The sequence below is a fragment of the Lodderomyces beijingensis genome, assembly GCF_963989305.1.
Source record: "Lodderomyces beijingensis strain CBS 14171 genome assembly, chromosome: 6".
Taxonomy (NCBI): domain Eukaryota; kingdom Fungi; phylum Ascomycota; class Pichiomycetes; order Serinales; family Debaryomycetaceae; genus Lodderomyces; species Lodderomyces beijingensis.
In genome coordinates, this window is record NC_089975.1 from 317131 (window position 1) to 338844 (window position 21714).

Here is a 21714-nt window from a genome sequence, read left to right on the forward strand (position 1 = left end):
TCACTGCATGTGGCAGGGCACGTTGTCTCTTCTCAAAGCTCTTTGCCTTTGTTCAGACCGCCCCGATTCCCTCTAAAAAAGCCGAGACAATGGTCCTCCTAGCAGACAAAAGAACCAGAGCACGACTCGCATTTTACGAAGCGGAAGGAGCTCACATGCCGATGGCAACAGAGGTCGATGGTTGACCCTCGTGGCCGTCAGCCGTCAACCTTCAGGTAAGAAAAGAAAAAAAAAAAAAGAATCTCGTGGGGTTTCACCGTGTCATTATCAGCGGAAACGGTGGGACCGTGACACCAAGGACTAAAGAGAACTTTAGAAAACTGTGGTCTATGGCGGGGACAAGCAAGACTTCTATACTTCAAACACCCTCTGTCATGTGTAACTGGAACAGCACCAGTCCCACCTAGAAGTAAAACGTTTTCGAGACATATATATCGGAAAAATCCACCGTGACAGCAATCGCGTTGGTCTTCCTCCTCCTCCTCCGCTCTGGCCCCCGCCCCGGTTCCATATTTCCAGAATATGTTGCTTCGGATGGCATCTTCAACGCGCGCTAGCCTTTTTTTACCCCAGAGGAATGGGGTGGTTGTGCAGCCCCCCTCTCTCATCTGTTGTTCATCTGGAATAATGCGTGTTGGGCAGCGACAGCATCTCTTTTTCCGTTTTCGGTTAAAACTTCCGTCGCGGCTCATCATCATCGCGTCGATCACGTGAGTGCAAGTTTCCGCTTGCGCTCACGTGACTTGCTGTCAACTGTAACCTACTCCCGTATAGCCACAGTGCTAGCTCTAGTCAGCCTTGAGCATCTGCAAAAGAGAGGAAAGTATAGTTATGGAACGCTTGCAGACTCGCTGAAATCGAGCTAATGTGATGTGTGATGTCATCGTCGTCTCATTAGCTTTCTAAGTAATCTATATCTTCCCCCCCCCCCCCCTCAGTTTTGCCTCAAATCGATACCAAAGTTACTCTGCAAATTGGTCTCAACTGCCCGCATGATATTAACATCGAAATCGTGATTTTCACCCTCACCAACTTCAACTTCGTCCTCGGCATTCTCATTGGGCTTGCGTATCTTGACCTGGTTCGTGTTATAACTGTGACAATACTTGCACTTGAGTCCCAACACGTGATACTGGCAGTTCGACTTGCCCTTGCAATCGTTGCACGTGATGGTGCAGCTCCAAGTGTTGTAGGGCTCGGGCATGGGACTATGGGCAATCTCTTGGTCCAACAACCGAAACCTGTTTTCAACATTGGCTATCGATTTCTTGCAAATGGGACACTTGTAACTATGCTTGACCAACTCGTCATAGCAAAGCTGGTGTATCGAGTGGCCGCATTTCATAAACACGACTTTTTGGGTCAGGGTAAACAAATACTCACTGCAAATGGCGCAGTTGCAATGGGTCGTGTTGCTCACACACTTGTGCTTGTCCTTCAAGTCTATCGAGAGGCATATATTGCAGGTATCACAATGGAAGTAGTCCTTATCGAGCCCAAGTCCCAAGCGACATATCCCGCACTTGTCGCAATGATAAATCTCCTTGTTAGGGTCGTCATCGTAAAGAACACACTTGTCGCAAAAGTAATTGGCCAACTCCTTTTCGCAATTGACACAGAAGCTGGTCTCCACGTCCTGCGGAGTCAGACAGTGCATGCACAAGATATGCTTGACTTGATTTCTAACCATCTTGTGGTCCGATATCTTTGCATCGTGGCAAAAGGGGCAGGTAAACCATTTGTGGCAAGTTGGACACTCCGATTTGCAGCTGCGCTGATAATGCAGACACCCAAGGATCGAGTTTGCCGCGTCGTAAAATGTTGGTTCTTGGTCCCTTTCAGTGATGATGACTTCGTCCTCCTCGCTTTCGTTATGTGCAGCAGCCTCGAGGTCTGTTTCTTCGTTGCTGTCGCTAAATGCTTCTCCCGTTTTGATCGAGCCCCTTTCATGTTCTAGTATGGTTGAAAATCGTTCTTCTTCGTTCTTCAACTGCTGGTTAATGAACTTGTAGTAATTGCCCATCATTAGTTTTGTCATCAATTGGTTCTTTGCAAGCTGCTCGACATTTAGCTGCTGGATGGCGAGGATCTTTGCGCGAAGTATCTCCTCCTTTTTAAAGTCGCTCATGCAATCCAACTCGGTCAAATCCTTCACGACTTCGGGACTCAAGCCGGCAATCCTGTCCGAAGACATCGTCGTCAGCGACGCCGTTGTCGAGATTGTCGTCGTCGACGCGGTTTCATCGCCATCTTCGGGTAGCCCATAATGTGGCAAACTCTTGTCGTCTTTCGAACCCTTTCCAGTCACTTGGTTGATAAACTTTGAGAGAAACTCCTGGCCATTGCTGATTACCTCACTTAGTCCAATGGCGTCCACCACTTTCCTTATATCAGGATCGATGCGTGCGTGTGAATCTACTCCAATCTCCTTATCCTCTTTTCTCCCTCCTTCTTTTTCTTCTTCTTCTTCTTCTTCATCTTCAAACTCACTCAAATCCTCCACAGGTAGAGATACAGCTCGATGCACAACTTCCGTAAGCGGCTGCAACTTCTCCAACGCCGACTTCACGTCGGTGGAAAACTGTTTAATCTGTAGCCGTGTGTTTAAAAGCTCCTTCAACGAGTCCATAATCCGGAAACTATCCCTGTACTCATCCAGAATCACTATCCCCGTCTTATAATACGACTTGTACTTGTCCAACTGCTTGTTAAGCTCGACCGAGATCTGCTTGATGTCAAAATTGGGCAAATTAAAGTTGACCTTGTCTAGAAAGTAGCTGATATTGATCTTGCCAATTTGGTCCAATTCACGAGACAAGTCGTTGAAATCGTCGTCGCCATCGTCGTCGCCGCTGTCGTCGTAGTCCACCTCCTTAAAGTCCGAATCATGGAGAGTAGCTCCTTCCAAGTCCAAATCAGCCATCATCCGAAGCGCCCTTGCTTGTAAACTATTTGACGGTCCGTACAAGCAGCAGCCTCTCTCTATCTCCCGTCTTTTTATTTCTGGGTTGATAATAAAATAAAATTATCAAAAAAAAAAGTAGAGTCTCCGAGAAGGAAATATTTGAAATCAGCCCAGTTCAAGAATATATATATCTATATATCTACACTCACATACACTCTGGACGCTTTCATTCTTCTTGATAACCCAGATGCTCATCTCATGACCAGCTCATCTACAGATACAGCTGATCTTTTGCCGGGCAACCGGGGCCGGTACGAGCAGAGTAAGCTATCGCCCAGGAGCACGTCATCAACCGTAAACTCGCCAGTTACCAGTTTGAATCTCGACGCATTCCGCAACGAAGAGCATCTACTGCCCTTTGATGGGGGTGAGGAAGTGTTTGGCGAGTTCAAGAAGCGCAAGGAACACAAGGTCACCGAGGAAGATTCGAATATGAGCGAAGACGAGTTTCTAGCCAAAAACACAGTGGGTTGGAACCATGGTTACAGATTGCCCTTTTCGCTTATTAGGTATTTGCAGTTGCAGGAAAAGTCCACCAAGATTGAGTTGGACACCAACAACAAGGATCTCCAGTACTTGTTCAACCCCAAGTTCCATTTGGACGTTATCGAGCATGCCACTCAAGGACGTAAAGACTCCGATGTGTCCTTTTTTGAAGCTGCTGATGAGCAGGCTAATCCGACACAGGGACTATTGATGGCCGCAAATGTCCCCATAAGTGCCTTCTCCGGCTACTTGTCCATCCCCAAGATCTCCCTCAACATCCCCAACAAGTTTAGCAAGGATAAGCGGCAGTTGAAGATCATGTCGGATGTGCCCAAGATTTGCTATCAGACGTCGTTTGCAGTTGGAGAAAACACCTTTGTCTTTGGTGGGCTTTACGTTTCCAGGTTTACCAACTTTGACCATTTGGGCCTACCGCTTAGTGTTGACGTTGACAAAATCTCGGTCCATTTTCCCTACGAGACGCCGCCGTTTCTCGACCGCAAGATCTTGACCAGCCCCTTTTTGATGCAGCACAAGGAATTTTTCCAGTTCAACTCGACAAAGGGAACGGTCACTGATTTGGACACCTCAAACACTGAGAATTTCCCCGGGCATTTGTGTGCCATGGTTGCCACACGTATCGCCCCCAGGCACTTTTTCTTTTATGGTGGATTTGAAATCAAAATCGACAGCGTCAAGCATGATATTAGCACCGGGAGGTGGATTGTTGAAAAGAGGATGGTGTTGAATGAGGACGGGTACATTGTCAACACCATCAATTTCAAATTCGTCAAGGTTAAGTTGAAACTGAACAACCCCACCATAACTTTAGGTCGCATCGGATCAGGGATTTGCTCGAATCTTTACGACCCGTTGCTGAAATACCAAACTGGTGCCATGTTTGAGTCGAAACTGAACCCAACCGCGGCAGCATATGAGCCACGCACGTCGCTGCCTCCAATCTTTGCAGATACGGCCACAAAGTCGAGCCAGGTGCTGAATGAACCGGGTTTCGGGATCACATCTTCAATATCGCGCCATTTGGGCAAAAACTCCAAGGACTCGTCTTTTTCAAGCAGTGGCAAAGGCAGTGAGCAGACTTCAGAGAATAGCCAAGCGCGTTCTTCCTCGCCAAAGGAGTACAGATCCGATGAGCACACGCCGGTGAAGATGCAACCGAGCAGGCAGACAAGCTTGCAAACGGTGCTAACTGCGACTTCCCTCGAGTCGCCGCTCTCTGAGTCGCCTGTTAGCAAGTCCAGCAGCGGTGGCTCCAAGTCGTCGCCTTCCAACTATTCAAAGATGGACAAGATCAAAAAGAAGTTTCAACGAACCAATCTCAAAAACACTTATTCCCACAGTGTTCGAAGACACAGGTCCAATTCCCATCACAGTATTAATAGTAATCAAAACCAAAATACAAATCAAAGTCATAATAATAATAACAATAATAAACACAATACTACTACTACAACTAATAATAATAATAATAATAATAATAACAATAATAATAATAACGATAACCATTCTGGTGGAAGCAGCAGGGCTGAATCACCCGTGCATGGCGCAAGTACAAACTCAAGCATGAATGCAACTCCAACCACATCGAATGCCGGAGCCACTACGGCCGGCTCAGTGGCAAGAGCAATCTTGAGCAGAAACCCTATGTCAACTAACCCGTTGCCAGCTGTCAAGGCTAGCATCCCTTTTGCACCCAAACCCATTTTGCCAAAGCTTCATGTCAACACCGGTGGCATCCATGCGCCTTTGGTGCATACAGAGTCGAGCAGTTCAGACCGGTCGTCGCGCACTCCGCACAGCCGCGAATCGCCTAGCCGTCGAAGCATGACTCCGCCCGAACACCGCAGAGTGGAATCGGAAAATGGTAAGAACTCGGGTGACGCGCGCGACCATTACGAGGATGTGATTTCTCACTCAAGTGTGATTGACGATGAGGGGGGAGATGGAGGAAGAGGAGGAGGAGATGAGCAAGAAAGAGGAGAAAGAGGAGGAGGAGGAGGAGACGAACACGAGAGAGGAAGAGAAGCCGCGGAAGAACAACAAGAAGAAGAAGAAGAAAAAGGGATGGAGAGGGAAGAGGAGGAGGACATATTTTACGAGGCTGAACCAAAACATACCTCAGTGAACCGATTGTTCAACGATGCAGTCACCAACCTGTCAGTTTTCGTATTTGGAGGATTCATCATGGGCGAGCCAACTGTGGTCGACGGCGTCACCATGCAGAAATTCGTGGCCACCAACGATCTCTTCAAGATTGATCTTTCCACAAACGACGAAGCAGCCAAAGCAATGGGCTCCGCTTGCTTTTTGAACAAAGCATTGGTGACGAGAGTGGGACCCGACCCGGAGTCCTGTGACATTGTCTTGGATGAAGATGAAAGCTGGCCCAGCCCTCGAGGCTATTTTGCCTATTGCATGGTTGACTATTCGGAAGAGGTGGATGAGAAGTGCACTTTGGACGTGAGCGAGTCCCGGGACCCGTGGCGGGCACACCTGATCAGACGCCAGACTTCCCCCGGCATAAGTGAAAGTTCAAGCAGCTCATTCACTGTCGGTGCCAACATCGGGAGCCGCATGAGTTCGACATCGGCACGCAACTCTGTGAGCGTCTCGGATGAGCGGTCGCTTGGGCCTTCTCAAGTGCAGAGCTACTTCACCAAGAGGACTCTCATCGTTCAGGGAGGCTGCGCCGAGGATGATCAGTTCTTTGGCGATTTCTACCGGTTTGTCTTTGACACGTGCAAATGGGAAAAAGTCTCGACTTATGCCTATGACTATTTCGATCGTGCTTTAGAACCGGGCGAAGACGACGATTCTGATATGTACTTGAAGGAAAACGAAGTTGCCCATCCCGAGTTGAAGGAGGCTGAACTACGCTGCTGCCACCACACGTGCCTCTATTACCAAAACGAAGAACGCGACTATTTGTTCTTTGTGGGCGGGATCAAGAATAGCTACTTGAGGTACTTTGACCGCCAAGAGTACCAGTCGTCCAAGTTTGATGTGTCTCGAATCAGCGGCTTGCCGTTATCGACGACAAACGCCAACTTGATGCGTATCGCCGTGCTCAACATCCGCACTCAAACGTGGAGATTTTCCAGATACTACTTCGACATCAACAATGCCATCAGTTCTTCTTATATCGAGCGATTAGCTGATCGTGAAGCGTACTTGAACACGCGAATCTCCCATTTTGCCGGCACCACGACCTTGAATGGCAAGACGATCACCATGGCTCAGGGCTTGGTGATTTTGACTCCCGAAAAGAAAAAGTACATGCAGGAGATAAAAGACGACATACCCATTGAAGAAATGTTTTGGGGAGGTCACATCCAGTTAACTTTTGCTGGTCTATAGGTTAATTGTAATGAAAAGCATATGAATGAGTCAATGTAGGCAAGAGTAAGGAACTCTATCCATGTCCCAGTGTCGCGAAAAATCAAACGCGACACCCCTTCGCATTAACCGACACCAACCAGCACCTTCCCAAAAAAAAATTCTTTAGCAACCACCACCACCACCGCCGCCATCACCAACCACGATCGAAACCGACACCAAAAGGTAAAAGGAACAAGGAAAAAAGTCAAGAATGTTCGGATTAGGAGGCGCACAACCACAGATCTCACTGCAGGCCAAGCTCGCAGCCGCGGAAGCAGAGTTGGACATGGTCACGGGGATGTTCAATTCGCTCGTCTCGCAATGCCACAACAAATGCATCACCAAGACATATAGCGAGAGCGACTTGACGAAGCAGGAGAGCTTGTGTCTTGACCGTTGCGTGGCCAAGTACTTTGAGACCAATGTGCAAGTTGGTGAAAACATGCAGAAAATGGGCCAGAGTGGCCAATTTATGGGCAGAAGATAGATGATTTTGGAAAGTGAAACTGAAATTGGACCTGAATGTGGGAATTACTCTAGGACTATTGTTGTCACGGAGGGGGGTGTTTCAGAAGATGTTGGTTTTGATATAGATTTATTTTGTCTTTGTTTATTGTATATACGCCACGAAATCGATATATCGTCTTGCAACTTGAAAAAGAGACCTAGTCGTTGACCTTCTGCTCCACCCGCTATTTACATCCACTCAGTTTGGGAACTCACCTCACGAGCTCAGCCCGCCAAAAGCACGCATCAAGCGCAACTTGACCCCTTCGAAGCTATTCAACTTGGGCCGCACATCAAGCCAAACCAGCGCGCCCTCGCCATTGTAAAAGTCAATCACATACTCAACCTCGCCTCCGCCGCCAGCCCTCGAGACAACCCAGTCGTGCCTGTCGAAAGGCCGATCGCCACCAAGCACCACCAGCTTGAACCACGCGCGCGGCGTCATGCGCTGGCTATCGCCGCGGAACGACGTCAAGCTCACTTGAGCGCCATGCTCCTTTTCCCACATCAAGATGTGTTTCCACGCGCGCTCGTTGACCAAGTTGTGTATCGGGACAATCACCTTCATGTCCTGCGTCGCTGGCTGCCAGTTCTTGCGCGTCATGGCTTCAAAGAACTGCTTTTCGCTGGGGTATATCCAGTTCTGCGAGGTCGATGTGCGTGGAATCGAGCTGATTTCGCGCTCGGTGGGGAGGTTCACCGTGGATGTGGTTGTGTCTTGCGTCGTGTTGACTATGGTGGACGAATCGCACGATTTGGACTTAGTAGTGGGTGGTTGCGGGGTTTCGATGGCTTCTTCGGGGGAGATTACGTGGACTGAGACTTTGTCGAGCCATGCTTGGCGTGCGCTGTGGTCCACGGGGCATTTTGGTTGCTCTGGCTGGTCCTCGTTTGCCATGTTTGGGGAATGTGGCACAGGGCATGTCTGTGATGGTGCTACTTCTGGGTGTGGTTTCGGTTGTGTTTTCCAGAAAATACTAGATAGCCAGCTTTGCTTTGGTGAGTGGTCCACTGGACACTTCAGCCCTCCTTCAGACATTGACATGTATATATATGTATATGAGCTTTTCTTTGGGTTGGAATTGGCCGATGGGAGGGTATGGGTGATTGTCTTCGTAGACTGGTTTATGTGCTAATGTAGTGTATAAATTTTCGCTTAATAATCGATTTCCACTCGCATCGTATTTGCTGGAACCCATCGGACATCACCAACCACCATTCACCAGTCAGAACTAGAGTACCACCACCACCCGCTTTAACCACTCCAGACAGAAAGGCCAGGACAACTACAAAGTACCGTAAAAAAGTCTAACTTACCTATTTTCTTTTGCTTTTTCTGGTTTTTTTTTTGCGTTAGTATATATGTACACACACACCAGTCACATTTGCTTCTAGCTCCACCCATGTTGTTCACAGACAATGGGTTCCCTCTAATAAATCTTCTTCTTTTCGTCAATGGAAAATTCACCGGCTCCCGCGTTAACGACAAGCAACAAACCACCCACAATCGACAACACCTGGAAGAACTCATATCTCAAAAAGTCTCTTCTTGCATCTCTCGACTCGTAGGCCCAGAACTGGTTGGTGAAGATGTTATAAATAAACAACAAAATCAACATTATCGCAGCCGAGAACTTGGTCTTGTAACCAACAACAATCGAGGTGCACGAGATCAACCCCACCAAGATGATCAACACTCTTCCAATCGACCAGTCTGACGAAAAGACAAAACCTAAAAACAAAAGCACCAAGAGTAATCTGCCCGCAAGCAAAAAGTACTTTTTGTTATCCTGGTTGTTCAACATGGGCAACCCGGGCATGTTCAACGATCTCTTGTCTCTCACAATGCTGTCGCTAAACGCCAACACCAAGCCGCCGACAACCGACAAGTTTCGCAAGATGAACTGGCCATCAAACAACAACCCATAGGCAATCCCCTGGGCGACAACCACGATGATCAAGCCAATTGTCGCAATGTTGATTTTTTTCCTGATAATCACCAAGGTCGAGGCAATCGACATCACAAGCATGTTGTTGACAAGAAACACAATCGTGAACCATCTCCAGTAGTGTCTATAGTTGTGCAAGTAGTACACCTGCTCGTTCCACTGGCTAAAGATTCTGATGGTGTCCTCGTAGAATGTAGCAACGAGGAAAGCTCGGCCAATGGCGGGCACATAGGGCTTCAACGGCTTAAAGTACTCGTCGATCAAGTCCTCAATCTTCTTGCTGAACTCCTCAAACTGCTCAAAGGGCGACTTTGAGCTTGCAATGGGGCCAATGTGGGGGTGGGGCTGCGGGTGGATGTTGGCGGCGCCCGGCACCTGCAGCTGCTGCTGCAGGCGCTGGCCTTGAAGGTGGGGAGCAGCAAACTGGTTTTGAAACTGGTTAGGGCCACGGTAAGACATCTCTCTCTTTTTTCAGAATCTCAAGCAATTGTAACACGGCAAATCAATCAATCACGCAGGTAGCTAAGGGAAGATAGTCCTTGTCTCTGCCTCTGTCTCTGTCTCTGTCTCTAGCTTTTGCCCCTTCCTTGGTCTTGCGTGGAAGCTTCCGTGTGAGCAGGTAAAGCAGCGGTCTAGCTGTGGAGTTTGTTGCAGAAGAAGAAGTGGTTGGCTTGCTGGTGCAAAAGGGTCTGTCTGCTACGGGTAGTATCGAAATTTCAGTTGACGCTTTGGCAGAAAAAAATTACGCTGTCCTTTTTTAATTTTTATTTTATTATGTCAACCCGCCGCGGAGCCGCACGGCTCCCCCGCGGGGAAGCCCTCGCCACCGTCGCGCCCCCTGCCGGCAAGAATAGGTCGATGCGGCGCGGAACTCTCGCCAGGCTCTCGCCAACGTTTGCGCAATTCCCAGCGAGGGTGACACCACCAAGAAAAAAAAAAAAAAAATAGAGAAGAAAGAATTGCAATTTTCTAATGAAACCTCCCCTCTGCTCCTCGAAGGTGCTTTCTAATTGACGAGTAACCCAATTAGGAATTTGCTGTTGCTTTGACACAGCTGCCATTGGAGAGAGACCCATACGTGTGTGTGTGTGTGTGTTTTTCTCCTCAAGAGTATATCGGCGTTGGTAGGGATACGTCGCGCTCTTCTCTCGTGGCACCTTTCACTTTGAAATGTCACACGAATGGAAACACCTTCTCCTTGCTGACCTGTCACTTTCAAGGAGAGACGGGGGTTATTACACGGCCTACAGTGGGACTTGGTGGTGGTTGTGGTGCCCCTGGAATGTAATTCGCTGACGTGTCTCCTCTTAATCAGTGTCCCGTATGGCTTCCCGCCAGTCCGTGAGAAGAGCACCCAACAACTTGGCCGGCAGCCACCGAAAACCGAGACCTGGCTCCTCTTTGTCTGCGAGAAGGATGAAGCTGCCTGGTTGGCCTTGTTTGACGGCTACTGGGTTGAACGTGTCTTGTGGGTGGCATGTGCAAATTGGTGTCGAAGTTGGCGCTACCAGTTGAACCCGCCCTCAGTGGTTGGCTAAATGGCAACTATAGAGACTAGAGATGCAGTTTTCTTTCAAACGGCTGCCTGTCACTCACTTCCGCTTCTCTACAATGCAAGTGATTTATTGTAGTCATGTTCCATGCTTGGTGGAAAGCTCTATTTCCAGCGCTCCGCGGCATTCGGCCTCAGCAGCGTCATCACTTGAGTAATTTTGCAGCTCTCGAGTTTCCGTGTCTCCGCACCTCCATGTCCATCAAGTCCTTGATTCGGTGGCTTCCGGCAATGGCAATGCTCAAGATCTTCTCCAAATTGTCCAAGGGCATCTTATCTTCAAGCATCAACAAGGCCAACTTCTCGCTTTTGCCAATGACGCCAATGGTCAAGCAGCTCATGTCCAGCTCCTCCAAATTGTTCAAGTCCAACAAGGGCGACTGGTCATGTAATCCACAGCTGATGCTGCTCACGTAGTCGTACATGGCAATACCCGCGTCCAACAACGCCAACGTGATCGCGTTGGTTATCGCAGCAAGCATGCCTCCATCCTGGTTCAACACTTGCACATTGACAATAATACTGGTCCTAGGGTACAAATGGAGCAAGATCAGCTGCTCAAACGTCCGCTCAAGCGTGGTTCGCAACTCCACGAGCCTCTTTTCGCTCTTTGACCGTTTTTTTCTCTCAAAAGTGGAAAAATTGGCAATGGTGAGATTCACCTCTACCTTGGCTTTCTCTTGGTTCGTCTGTGCTCTGCTGCCCGGCTCAACTGGACCAGTCACCGTGCATATGATCTTGGTGTTGCCTTGCTCAACGTAGGATGAGCCATCTGACGAGTTGGGATGGGTGTTTATTCGGCATTCAAACCGGCGTAGCTCGTTCCATCTTCGCCCGTCTATCCTTAGCCCTTCGGGCGAGTATAACTCCATTCGCGACATCCTCCTATAGTCTGGGTCTTGGTCTTGGTTCCGTTTTTATAAGGGTGCCTCTTGTGCAAGTAAACTTCGCTTACTTCACTTCTCTTCACTTCCATCTCGTGAGAATAAATTGGGTGCGTGCCTTGACTGGGCGGCGCTTCCAACTAGCCATTTGCAAAAGAGTTACTCTATAAACTGACTATGAACCGATGGATACAGATGCAATTGCTCAAGAAGAAGAAGAGCGAAGAGTTGAACAAGGCATAGTCAAAGGTGTTCTCGCCGAGAAACTCCAACCGGTAAGCGTTGTATAGCCACAACGCTTGCGACGCGATCCATAGCAGCAACACCACCACGCCGTTCAATTTCTTGCTCGAGATCAAATCCGACCTCGACAAAAAGTGCGGCAAAAAGATCAAGAACCAGATAAAGTACTGCGAAGTGATGACCTTGTTGAAGGTGACAAAGGTGAATGTTTGGATAAATAGACTCGACAGCAAGTCCAGCTTGGCCAATAGTAGTGGAATCACCACCGCCGAGAGCACGAGCTGGGGCACAAACGCCATTTTTTCAGTATCAAACCCACTCGTAGCTGCCGTTGCCGCCGCCGACTTGTAATAGAGCAACATGTGGTAAACCGAAAAATTGTGTCTGTGGTCCAATCTCGTGAAATGGTAAAAGTATGAATGTTCAAGAAACTCGCGTCCGTAAACCAAGTACATCACCCCACTCAACCCGGCAAACGTCAACCCCGTCACGACAAGATACTTTAGATTCTTGCAGTTGACCAACCGAATCACGGGGAAATCAACCACTGGCTTGGCCTTGTTTGACAAGTAGTAAAGCATGCTCGGCAAGTAAATCACGGGGTATATTTTAAAGTGTATAGCGAGACCAAGCCAAAACGCCGAGGCAGCAATTCTGTCCTCTATGCCATAGTACAACGACAACATAATCATCAGCGTAAGTATGCTTTCAGATGACCCCCTCGTGCTAATAGTGACCACCATAGGGTTCAAAAGCCAGATTGACGCGAGCACAAGATTGGTTCTCTTGGAAGCCGATTTATTCTGCATAAACAACAACTTGGCAATCATGATCCCCGTGACCAAATCGCCCACGATGAACAAGATCTTGCCAAAATGGCACCATGCCCCGCCCCAGCAGTTTGGCACCAACATGAATGCCAAAAGCGGCGTATATCGATACGTCTCTCGCAAATAGGGCGAAGCTCCCTGGGAGACGTATTTTGCAGCATCGCTAAAGACAAGATAGTCGATATCGGTGTATTTCACGGGCAAGTACTCGTCTTGGTATAGTCCAAAGGCGAAGAAACCTATTCGTAACGCAACGGCTAATGCAAGTAGTATTCCCAAGCTACTCATGCCCTTGCTCTTGCTCTTGCTCTTCCTCTGTGGCGGGATATATAACAGTGATAGCTCAACAGATTCTGTATGGTCTGTTGCATTCGCGAAGTAAAAAAAAAGACCACCAAACCCACCAGCAAGTCGTTTCTTTATCCTCACTATACACACGGACATATCCGTAGAGATCCACTACACACTTGATTCACGAAATATGTCCACAAATCCACAGGAAAGCGTCTACATTGAATTCCTCAACTACGACTGGGATCAGTCGGCAGATTTCCAGAAATATTTGAAGGAATTGGGACAAGCAGAGGTTCCTAGTTCAGATACTACGCAGCTTTTGGACCAGGCTAAATCATTCTTCTTTTGTCAAGAAACGGGCCATATTTTGAGTCTAGATGAGTACGAAGAGTGGAAGTTGCATAATGGGGATAAATATGACGAGAAAGCCAAAATTATTGAACTTGATGCTGGGGCTGACTCTGGAGCTGAAACGGGAGCTAACACGGGGGCTCTGACTGAAACTGGAGCTGTTGAATCGGGCGGTGATATCGGCACGGAAATTGAAAAACGTTCAAACGCACAGCAAATTGAAGATGATGCACCTTATTCGTCCAATTACCACAATTTAATAGAGCTAATCATGACGGGGCAACCAGTGCCGGGAGTCAAGGAGATACCAGACACAGTGTTGAAAGATCAAGGATCAAGTTCAGTCAAGCCGCAAAGGAGCAAGCCGTGGGAGTTGCATGCACTGACAGACGATCTGGCCACTACTACTACTACTATCACCACCACCACCACCTCAACTACATGAAAAAAATTCTATAACTCATACCAGTCCATATTCCATCACGATCCCTCGGTGAATAGTTTCATTACAGCTTCAAACGCAGCCAACGCGGCAGCATTTGCAGGAAAACTCCTCAATATACACGGCAAAAAGCCCCTACCAAAGCCCAGAAGACCTCTGGTGTCATAAATATATCGAACTGCATCCCTATAGCGATGGAGTTTCCGTTCAGAAGGTACGGGCGAATCCGTCATTATGGTTTGCTTGACCACGTCTGCGGGGTAGGCAAATATCCAAAACACGGTGGCACTCAACCCGCCGCTGAAAAAATTGATGGATGGGTCCGACATTTTTGTCGACTTTTGGAACCATTGCTTAAAGATCTCGTAGGAGCTCCACCAAAAGACGAAATTCGACCTGAACACCATGGTGGCGAATAGACCACGATATATACCGCGAATCCCCGCACTGTCGTACACTTTTTTCAAACAGTCAATTGGCCCCGTGTACAATCTCGTTTTGGCGCCGTATTGAACCTGTAACCGCGCCTTGATTTGTTCCACTGGAGCAGCAACGAAACTCACCGTCATGCCGCTTCCAAAACCGGCAATCGCGTGTCCCAGAAGTGGCAATTGCAGATGGTCTGGATACACGTTTTCCATGAGCCAGTGTCGGTAAAAATGCAAACTGCCCAACATCGTGGCATCCATCAAAACCCAGCCGACTAACGGCGGAGTGAACCCTGGCTGTGAGTTAGTAAAATTGAAACTATTTCCGAAACACGCGTGTCTCGTGTCATGGCCCATTTCTGTTGTTGGCTCGTCCACAGCAACCAAGCGTGGCGCGTGAGTCCAGAAACAACCCGTGCCTTTTCTTGTACGTATGACAATCCGAGATGCTTTCCTTTGTGAACAACGAAAACATACCCTTGTATAGCCCCGAGACTCCCTCTTTCCTCAACGTCTCCAACAAACAATTAAGCGTGCCCGTGAACCGTGAAGACGTTTGCAATCTCACCTTTATGGTATCGAAGGGATGCCCGACGAGGTTCTTCATGAACCCAGAAGCGGTACCCGCAACAAATCCGAGATATTTCGAAGGTTGGCGCGGTACATGGTTGTCGTTATCCGTCCATAACTGCTCTTCCTTCTCGATCACGGGGATGGGGTCTACCTCACTCATCGCCGGTCCAATATCACAAATTAATATAGACCTCTAGACGTGCTGGCGTGGTGGAGTTTTCAACCTGGCAGTTGGCGAATATTGTCCACCGTTTTTTGGAAAATCTTTGACAATTTCAGAGACAGCGGTAACGGCCGCCAAAGGAAAGATGCGCTTCCCAATTGGGGAATTTTGGCGTGCGCCGCATGGACGTTGAGGAAGGTGCCTCCCCCATCGCATCATCTCGTGAAAAAGTTTGAGATTGCCCCCCTGCTGCAAATCGAACAGTACAGCTTGGAAGAGAAGAACAGAAGAAGAGAATGCCCACGGAGTTGGAAGAGTTGGTGGAGTTCCTACACTCTCCCCAGCCGGCAGTGGTGCAAATAGCGTTGAGTAACCTAGTCGGCTACTCTGGTGGACCGCAGCAGCAAGTGTTCAGTTACAACAACTATGAGGCCATCAAGGACCTCAAGCACCTCACAAAGTCCGAGAGCAAGACCATGGTGGAGCACTCCACCACGATCCTCGCCAACTTGTGCGAGGATCTAGTGATGCGCAGCCTCATCGTTGAAGATTTGCCGTATTTGCAGTTCCTAGTCGGCAAAATCGCCAATTTGAAAAACTCCAATGCTGATTTGATGTGCATCTTATTGACCAATTTGGCCAAGGACGACCACATCAACAAGATCTTGGAGTTTGAAATTCCCTTGAATGAAGAAACGAGAAAAGTTTTCACTTCCACCAAGGCCATCGATTGTTTAATGGACTGTTTCGTCAAGGGCAACGACCGAAAACTAAACGCCTACGCCAACTACGACTATCTTGCCTACTTCTTTGCCGACTTGTCCCGTTTTCAACAGGGGAGACACTACTTCATAACGGAGCAAGCATACGATGCCGTGGTGCCCATCTCGAAATTGCTCGTGTTCACCGAGAAATACGAGGACAAGATCAGAAGGGAAGGTGTTGCGTCCACTATCAAGAACTCGCTTTTCGACACTAATGCCCACATGAAGTTGCTAACTGACCCCAAGATCAACATCTTGCCCTTTATATTGTTGCCCTTGGCCGGTCCCGAGGAAATCGACGAGGACGAAATGTTTGACTTGCCCGAGGAATTGCAGTTGTTGCCGCCCGATAAACAACGAGAGCCACTAAGTGGCATCCAGTGCATCCATTTGGAGTCCTTGCTTCTACTATGCACCACGAGGCCTGCTCGCGAGTATCTTCGAGAGAAACAAGTATACTGTATCATTAGAGAGTTGCATAAGGTCACCCAGGTGGATGAAGTTGCGGAACTTTGCGATAGAATAGTGCAAATGCTAAAAAGAGACGAGGCACCGGAACCTGCTGAGATAGAAGCTATAGAGAGTGACGACGATGACGATGATAAAATTGTTGAGATTGTATAAGCTGCCGCTGTTTTTTTTGTTTTTTTTCTTACTTTTTTTTTCAGTCTCTAAGTGCTAATTTCCCATCAACCAATTTCAAATTCTGCTTGACGATACTGATGATCCTCTGCTTGTTATCAACGTGAGCGCTGACTCTGCTTTTCAATCCAACAAGTAGTTCCTTAGTTGTAAGTGGGTGGTTTCTCACTATATCCAAGACATCCTTGATGGTGACCAATAGATTGGATGGCCCGGCATCGTTCAAATCGTGTGTACTTGAAGCCAGTGGTGGCTTGGCGGGGACTGGGGTAGGAGAACCGGACGGAGAAAAGTCCCTCTTGCTTGGCGACGCTAAGCTGGGCTCATTTTCAAGCTTGATTTTCTTCATTGGCGATTCCAACGAAGGCGATGGCCGCTTTCTTCCGTTGGGACTCCACTCACCTGGAGGCAACGTATCTAAAAACTCCTTGGGAGCTTTCACAAGAACAAACCCGTCGCCGAGGTAGGAAGCGTTGATTCTCCTGACACTGACTGGTTTCTTGGCAATCTCTTCAACGGCGCCACTGTCAGTTCCACCTTCAACTTTCACTTTGATGTTTTCTGTTTCGCTCTCTTCTTCGCTTTCCAAGTCGGATCTCGACAAGTATGGCATCTGCTCTCGCTCATCGTCCTCGCTGTCATATATTCCCCCTTCTCTCTTGTTCAACATTTTCCTCAATTTTTTCCCTTCCTTGTCGACTTTTCTGCTTTTTTCAGTCTCGAAAAGGTCATCCAAGTCATCGTCAACCTCAGCGTCCTCCTCTGCTTTCAAATGAGCAGCCTTTAGCATTTCCTTTTTGATTTTCCGCTCAGACATCTTGTTCTCCTCTTCGTCGCCATCCATGATCGGCGCCTCTTCGTCATCGGCAAACTCTTCCTCGAAATCTAGGTCGTCGTGGTCGGAGTCTCTATCATTTGCACTGGCACTTGCCCCGCTGTCTCCTCCCAATACCGACCTCATCCTTCCTCTGCCACCTCCTGCTCCCCCACCATAACCACCACCAACACCTCCTCTACCTCCTCCTCCTCCTCCTCCATAACCACCACCGGCTCGTCCGTTAGATGAAGAGCCATTATTTCGAAATCTCTGATCAGGTGAACCTTCGGTGAGCGAGTCATTCTCCATATGCTTCATAAGCCATCTCGGCACACTCGAATTTCTCTCCATCTTTGCCTCGGCTTCTTCCAAAGTCAAAGTGGCGTATTTGTTTCTCGGAGTGAAACGATACACTTTCTCAGCGGGGATCATCTTGAAGCCGTCCTTGTCGAAAACAAATAGCACATTCTGCAACTCGGTCGATCCTGCCTCGTAGTTGCCCACATAGACATTCTTCCCGGTATAATCTTCAATCACCCAGGGATAGTGCTCCTCGTATCGCAACTTCCGTTTCCCTTCATCCATGAGATTGATCTGCTTGGTTTTCTTTTTAAACATGTTCTTTTTATTCTTGCGCGCTTTGCCATCGGGTGCAATCTGCGACAAGTCGGCCTGGCCTCGCATGAGTTTGGGCTCCTCGGGTGCTATTTTACTTTGGTCGGCCTTTTCTTTAGAATCCGCCTTGTCTTTAGAATCCGGCTCATCCTCGAGCCTACTAGCTCCACCTCCTCCTCCTGCTGCTGCTGCTGCTGCTGCTTTTTCTTTTCCTGCTTCTTTTGCCTCTGCCTCCTTGAGACGTTGCCGTTCAGCTTCTTCCTTCTCCCTTTTCCTTTGATCTAGCTCTTGTCGAGTAAGATGGAACTGCATGTTTCTAGGATCCTTCCGATGTAGCCTCACCGGCTTCGCAAAGTCATTGACTATATCCACGTTGTTCTTGAATGCAAATTTCATGATATGCACCCGGGCATTTTCACCAAAGTCCTCTTCCCCACATGACTTCAATGGTATCGTTTGCCACTCGTCATTCGCGTTGCGTTCTTGCTTGACCTGCGGTTCGCTTTTGATCTGAGTCGGAGGTACGCTCATCTCGTTTTTCAAACGCGTCGAGGGAGACTAACAGACTACAGAGAGATACGATGGGCCACCTTGTCTCTTGTGGTTGTGCCTATGGTATGCGTGGGCTTTGTTTGGCGAAGAGGTTGGTGAAGATTCATTAAAAAATCAACATCAAAAACGCTACCTACTCCACTACAATCTCCTGGACCCACGGCCAAAGCCCAACTCAAAGGCCAACTCCAAGCTCAGCGCTTGCCAGCTAGCTCTTATCCCCTTCCAAGGCTCCAGAACCAAAGCGGTTTCTTCGGCGCATCTCAGTTGAACTTTTTTTTTTTTATTAAGCAGATCTATCATTGTTTCACAATCCGACATAATCATCGGGGTTCTCGCACCTCACACCTTCGGCTTCTTCATGTAGATCGACCCAATGGACGTTGTTGTATAGTTCAGGTGATGCCGCGGTGGTGGACTTGATGTCCTTCACAGCTTCGGTCAATGCCAAGACCGCTATGGCGTCGTATCCGCCAGCACCGGGAACAACCCCGCCCAAACACCCTTTGATCCTGCCGACGTTGTCCAACAACTTTGTTTGCACTTGGGGCTCAACTGGGACATCTGCAGCTGCAGTTAGGGCTTGGAGCCCACTGCGGATCTCGCGAATAGCGGATGCAAGCTTGTCCACATTCGACGCAGTCAAACTAGACTCTGCATCTTGGCCAAGTGCTTGGCCAATACCTTCGATGGTCCGTGTAAAGTGGGCGTTGGCCATATCGAGTTGTTTGTAAATCTCCCTGGCACGCGCGGGGTCATCTTTCCTCCATTGCATAATCTTGGAAACCATCTTTGGAGTTTCTGACCCGCCCTGGATATCGCCCATCAACAAGCGCACCGTGCGGGGCAACGCGCAGCGTTCGTGCTTAAAGTCCCAGCTTTTGTCTATCAACAGCTTCACTGTCTCCGGACTCGATGCGTTTTCAAGAGCTTCTAAAATCTCGTTCATCACTAACGGCTGGAAACGGCGGTAGATGATGGATCCGTATACGGCGGCGGCAACGTCGAACCCGGACCCGATTTTCTTCTGGGCCAAACAGTGGGCCACTTGCGCTATGTTGTGAAGTAGATCCAGCAGAGATTCACTCCCAGGAGCAAAGTGGGACATCAACGCTGCCGACACCACCGTGACTAGCCCCGCCGACGAGCCGAGGCCCGTTTTCGGGACGTCGTTGATGGCCATTTGGTGGAACAAAAAGCTCTTTTCTCCATTCGCGGATGACTTCACGCGGGTGTTTTCCTGGGAATGGTAACCCGGGTCAGAATAAATGGTGATTTCCAAATGGAAATCCCGAGGTTGAAAGTAAGCTAGCACTGTGCGTATCGCTGCTTCCAAAAACGGGTTTCTTCGAGACTTGACTTCGGTTATGTCATAACGGTTGGACGCATTGACCTTGCATTCCCATTCCCATTCGCCCTGGCGGAACTGAGGCGACGCAACTTTGATCGAAGACGGTGAACCTGGTTTTTTTAACCCATCCAGCTTGATAATAGCATGCATTCTAGCCGATAATGCAATCACGTAGGCGTCATACTCGGGATCTAGCACCAAGTACCCGCCCGCAAGCAATGCCTTCCCAGGCGAGCTGAAAGCTTTGGTCATTGAGTCTTGTGGGCGTATGAAATCCTTTCCCAGCCAAACGGGTTGGTCTCTGGTTGGTGGACTGCTCGAGTTTCTCAATAAAATTCACAACCGCATGAGTTCAAATTTTCCACGAGAGATGCATTCTGCTCCACACTGCTTCAAACCTCCCCCCCCCCCAACACACACACTTTCTTCTTTTTGGACCAAAAAGGTATGGGTATCGACAGTGCAGAAGATGAACAAGAGCTCAAAAAGTCCAAGATCATCGGGATAATCGGGTTGGGAGACATGGGTCTTCTTTACGCCAGGAGGTTTGGCGAGGCCGGATGGAGAGTTATCGCATGCGACCGTGAAGAGCTATACGACACCATGGCGGCCAAGTACCAGGATGAGAAGTTTGAAACAAGGCGCAATGGCCATTTGGTTTCTCGGGAAGCGGACTATATCATCTACAGTGTCGAGGCTGAAAACATCGGCAAGATTGTTGCTCTTTACGGTCCCTCGACGAAATATGGCTCGGTTGTTGGCGGTCAAACCTCGTGTAAGGCCCCCGAGATTGAAGCGTTTGAAACGCATTTGCCTTTAGATACCAAGATTGTCTCGCTACATTCGTTGCATGGGCCGAAAGTCAACACTACGGGACAGCCATTGGTTATCATACCCCACAGAAGCAACCAAAACTCGCTCCGGTTTGTGCGGTTACTTGTATCATGTTTGAATTCCAAAGTTGTCGAGTTGACCGCGAAAGAACACGATCGAATCACTGCAGACACACAAGCTGTGACCCACGCGGCGTTCTTGTCCATGGGGGTTGCCTGGCGCACTTCGAACCAGTACCCTTGGAGGACACCCAAATGGATTGGTGGTATCGAAAACGCCAAAATCAACATTTCACTTCGAATATTTTCAAATAAATGGCACGTCTATGCCGGCTTGGCAATCACAAACCCTTCGGCTCATGACCAAGTGCTTCAATACTCGAAATCCACCACGGAACTATTCACATTGATGATACAGGGCAAACGCGAGGAATTGAACCAACGATTGCAAAAGGTCAAGCGGTTCCTTTTCCATCATATCAACAATGACGATCTCTTGTTGAATGATGACATCTTGAAGGAGTTTTCGTTGAGCAAGACGCCGCCAGAGGGCAAGCAGCCCAACTCGCATCTTTCAATCTTGGCCATTGCCGATAGTTGGTTCAATTTGGGGATTGTTCCCTATGATCACATTATCTGCTCGACTCCGCTTTTCAGAATCTTTTTAGGAGTTACTGAATATGTGTTTTGTACTCCTGGTTTGCTAGAAGAGAGTATAGAAGTAGCTGCCAACGACCCTACCTTCCGCCAAGATGATTTACATTTTACAATTGCTGCTGAATCGTGGGCCAAAATTATCAAATTTGGCAATTTCCAACTATACCGCGAAGAGTTTGACAAGACGCAGGCTTTCTTTCAGCCAATGTTTCAAGAAGCCAATACCATTGGCAATGCCATGATTAAAACGATATTGGAACGAGTCAAGGAAAGAGACCTGACAAAAGAGTAAATCCAAAGCAAAGTAAATCTGAAGCAAAGTAGCTAATATAACACTGATTTCATTTTCCATTAAATAAACTTCTATAACTGGTGGTGGTACGAGTGGGTGAGTAAGTAAGTGAGTGATTTGAAAAA

The 21714-nt window shown here is 48.3% G+C and overlaps 13 protein-coding genes across 13 annotated transcripts; 5 read left to right on the plus strand and 8 right to left on the minus strand. All coding sequences in view use genetic code 12, as the record gives it.

The window, feature by feature from the left end:
* Positions 1-934: 934 nt before the first annotated feature.
* Positions 935-2923, minus strand: LODBEIA_P48660 (uncharacterized protein; the record flags this gene model as incomplete). Its single annotated transcript, XM_066975134.1, has 1 exon — positions 935-2923. One exon carries the CDS (start codon positions 2921-2923, stop codon positions 935-937), a length of 1989 nt encoding a protein of 662 aa, XP_066831804.1.
* A 240-nt stretch (positions 2924-3163) lies between these two features.
* Positions 3164-6829, plus strand: LODBEIA_P48670 (uncharacterized protein; the record flags this gene model as incomplete). Its single annotated transcript, XM_066975135.1, has 1 exon — positions 3164-6829. One exon carries the CDS (start codon positions 3164-3166, stop codon positions 6827-6829), a length of 3666 nt encoding a protein of 1221 aa, XP_066831805.1.
* A 232-nt stretch (positions 6830-7061) lies between these two features.
* On the plus strand, positions 7062-7337 carry LODBEIA_P48680 (uncharacterized protein; the record flags this gene model as incomplete). The annotated part of the gene is made up of 1 exon (XM_066975136.1): positions 7062-7337. The coding sequence occupies one exon, from the start codon at positions 7062-7064 to the stop codon at positions 7335-7337; it is 276 nt and encodes a 91-aa protein (XP_066831806.1).
* A 237-nt stretch (positions 7338-7574) lies between these two features.
* LODBEIA_P48690 (uncharacterized protein) lies at positions 7575-8396 on the minus strand (the record flags this gene model as incomplete). Its single annotated transcript, XM_066975137.1, has 1 exon — positions 7575-8396. One exon carries the CDS (start codon positions 8394-8396, stop codon positions 7575-7577), a length of 822 nt encoding a protein of 273 aa, XP_066831807.1.
* A 391-nt stretch (positions 8397-8787) lies between these two features.
* On the minus strand, positions 8788-9765 carry LODBEIA_P48700 (uncharacterized protein; the record flags this gene model as incomplete). Its single annotated transcript, XM_066975139.1, has 1 exon — positions 8788-9765. The coding sequence occupies one exon, from the start codon at positions 9763-9765 to the stop codon at positions 8788-8790; it is 978 nt and encodes a 325-aa protein (XP_066831808.1).
* A 1239-nt stretch (positions 9766-11004) lies between these two features.
* On the minus strand, positions 11005-11739 carry LODBEIA_P48710 (uncharacterized protein; the record flags this gene model as incomplete). The annotated part of the gene is made up of 1 exon (XM_066975140.1): positions 11005-11739. The coding sequence occupies one exon, from the start codon at positions 11737-11739 to the stop codon at positions 11005-11007; it is 735 nt and encodes a 244-aa protein (XP_066831809.1).
* A 167-nt stretch (positions 11740-11906) lies between these two features.
* Positions 11907-13103, minus strand: LODBEIA_P48720 (uncharacterized protein; the record flags this gene model as incomplete). The annotated part of the gene is made up of 1 exon (XM_066975141.1): positions 11907-13103. The coding sequence occupies one exon, from the start codon at positions 13101-13103 to the stop codon at positions 11907-11909; it is 1197 nt and encodes a 398-aa protein (XP_066831810.1).
* Positions 13104-13296: 193 nt separating this feature from the next.
* Positions 13297-13905, plus strand: LODBEIA_P48730 (uncharacterized protein; the record flags this gene model as incomplete). The annotated part of the gene is made up of 1 exon (XM_066975142.1): positions 13297-13905. One exon carries the CDS (start codon positions 13297-13299, stop codon positions 13903-13905), a length of 609 nt encoding a protein of 202 aa, XP_066831811.1.
* Positions 13906-13940: 35 nt separating this feature from the next.
* LODBEIA_P48740 (uncharacterized protein) lies at positions 13941-15063 on the minus strand (the record flags this gene model as incomplete). The annotated part of the gene is made up of 2 exons (XM_066975143.1): positions 13941-14623; positions 14808-15063. The coding sequence occupies 2 exons, from the start codon at positions 15061-15063 to the stop codon at positions 13941-13943; spliced, it is 939 nt and encodes a 312-aa protein (XP_066831812.1).
* Positions 15064-15362: 299 nt separating this feature from the next.
* Positions 15363-16454, plus strand: LODBEIA_P48750 (uncharacterized protein; the record flags this gene model as incomplete). Its single annotated transcript, XM_066975144.1, has 1 exon — positions 15363-16454. The coding sequence occupies one exon, from the start codon at positions 15363-15365 to the stop codon at positions 16452-16454; it is 1092 nt and encodes a 363-aa protein (XP_066831813.1).
* A 40-nt stretch (positions 16455-16494) lies between these two features.
* Positions 16495-18435, minus strand: LODBEIA_P48760 (uncharacterized protein; the record flags this gene model as incomplete). The annotated part of the gene is made up of 1 exon (XM_066975145.1): positions 16495-18435. One exon carries the CDS (start codon positions 18433-18435, stop codon positions 16495-16497), a length of 1941 nt encoding a protein of 646 aa, XP_066831814.1.
* A 328-nt stretch (positions 18436-18763) lies between these two features.
* LODBEIA_P48770 (uncharacterized protein) lies at positions 18764-20059 on the minus strand (the record flags this gene model as incomplete). Its single annotated transcript, XM_066975146.1, has 1 exon — positions 18764-20059. The coding sequence occupies one exon, from the start codon at positions 20057-20059 to the stop codon at positions 18764-18766; it is 1296 nt and encodes a 431-aa protein (XP_066831815.1).
* A 195-nt stretch (positions 20060-20254) lies between these two features.
* LODBEIA_P48780 (uncharacterized protein) lies at positions 20255-21589 on the plus strand (the record flags this gene model as incomplete). Its single annotated transcript, XM_066975147.1, has 1 exon — positions 20255-21589. The coding sequence occupies one exon, from the start codon at positions 20255-20257 to the stop codon at positions 21587-21589; it is 1335 nt and encodes a 444-aa protein (XP_066831816.1).
* Positions 21590-21714: the final 125 nt, after the last annotated feature.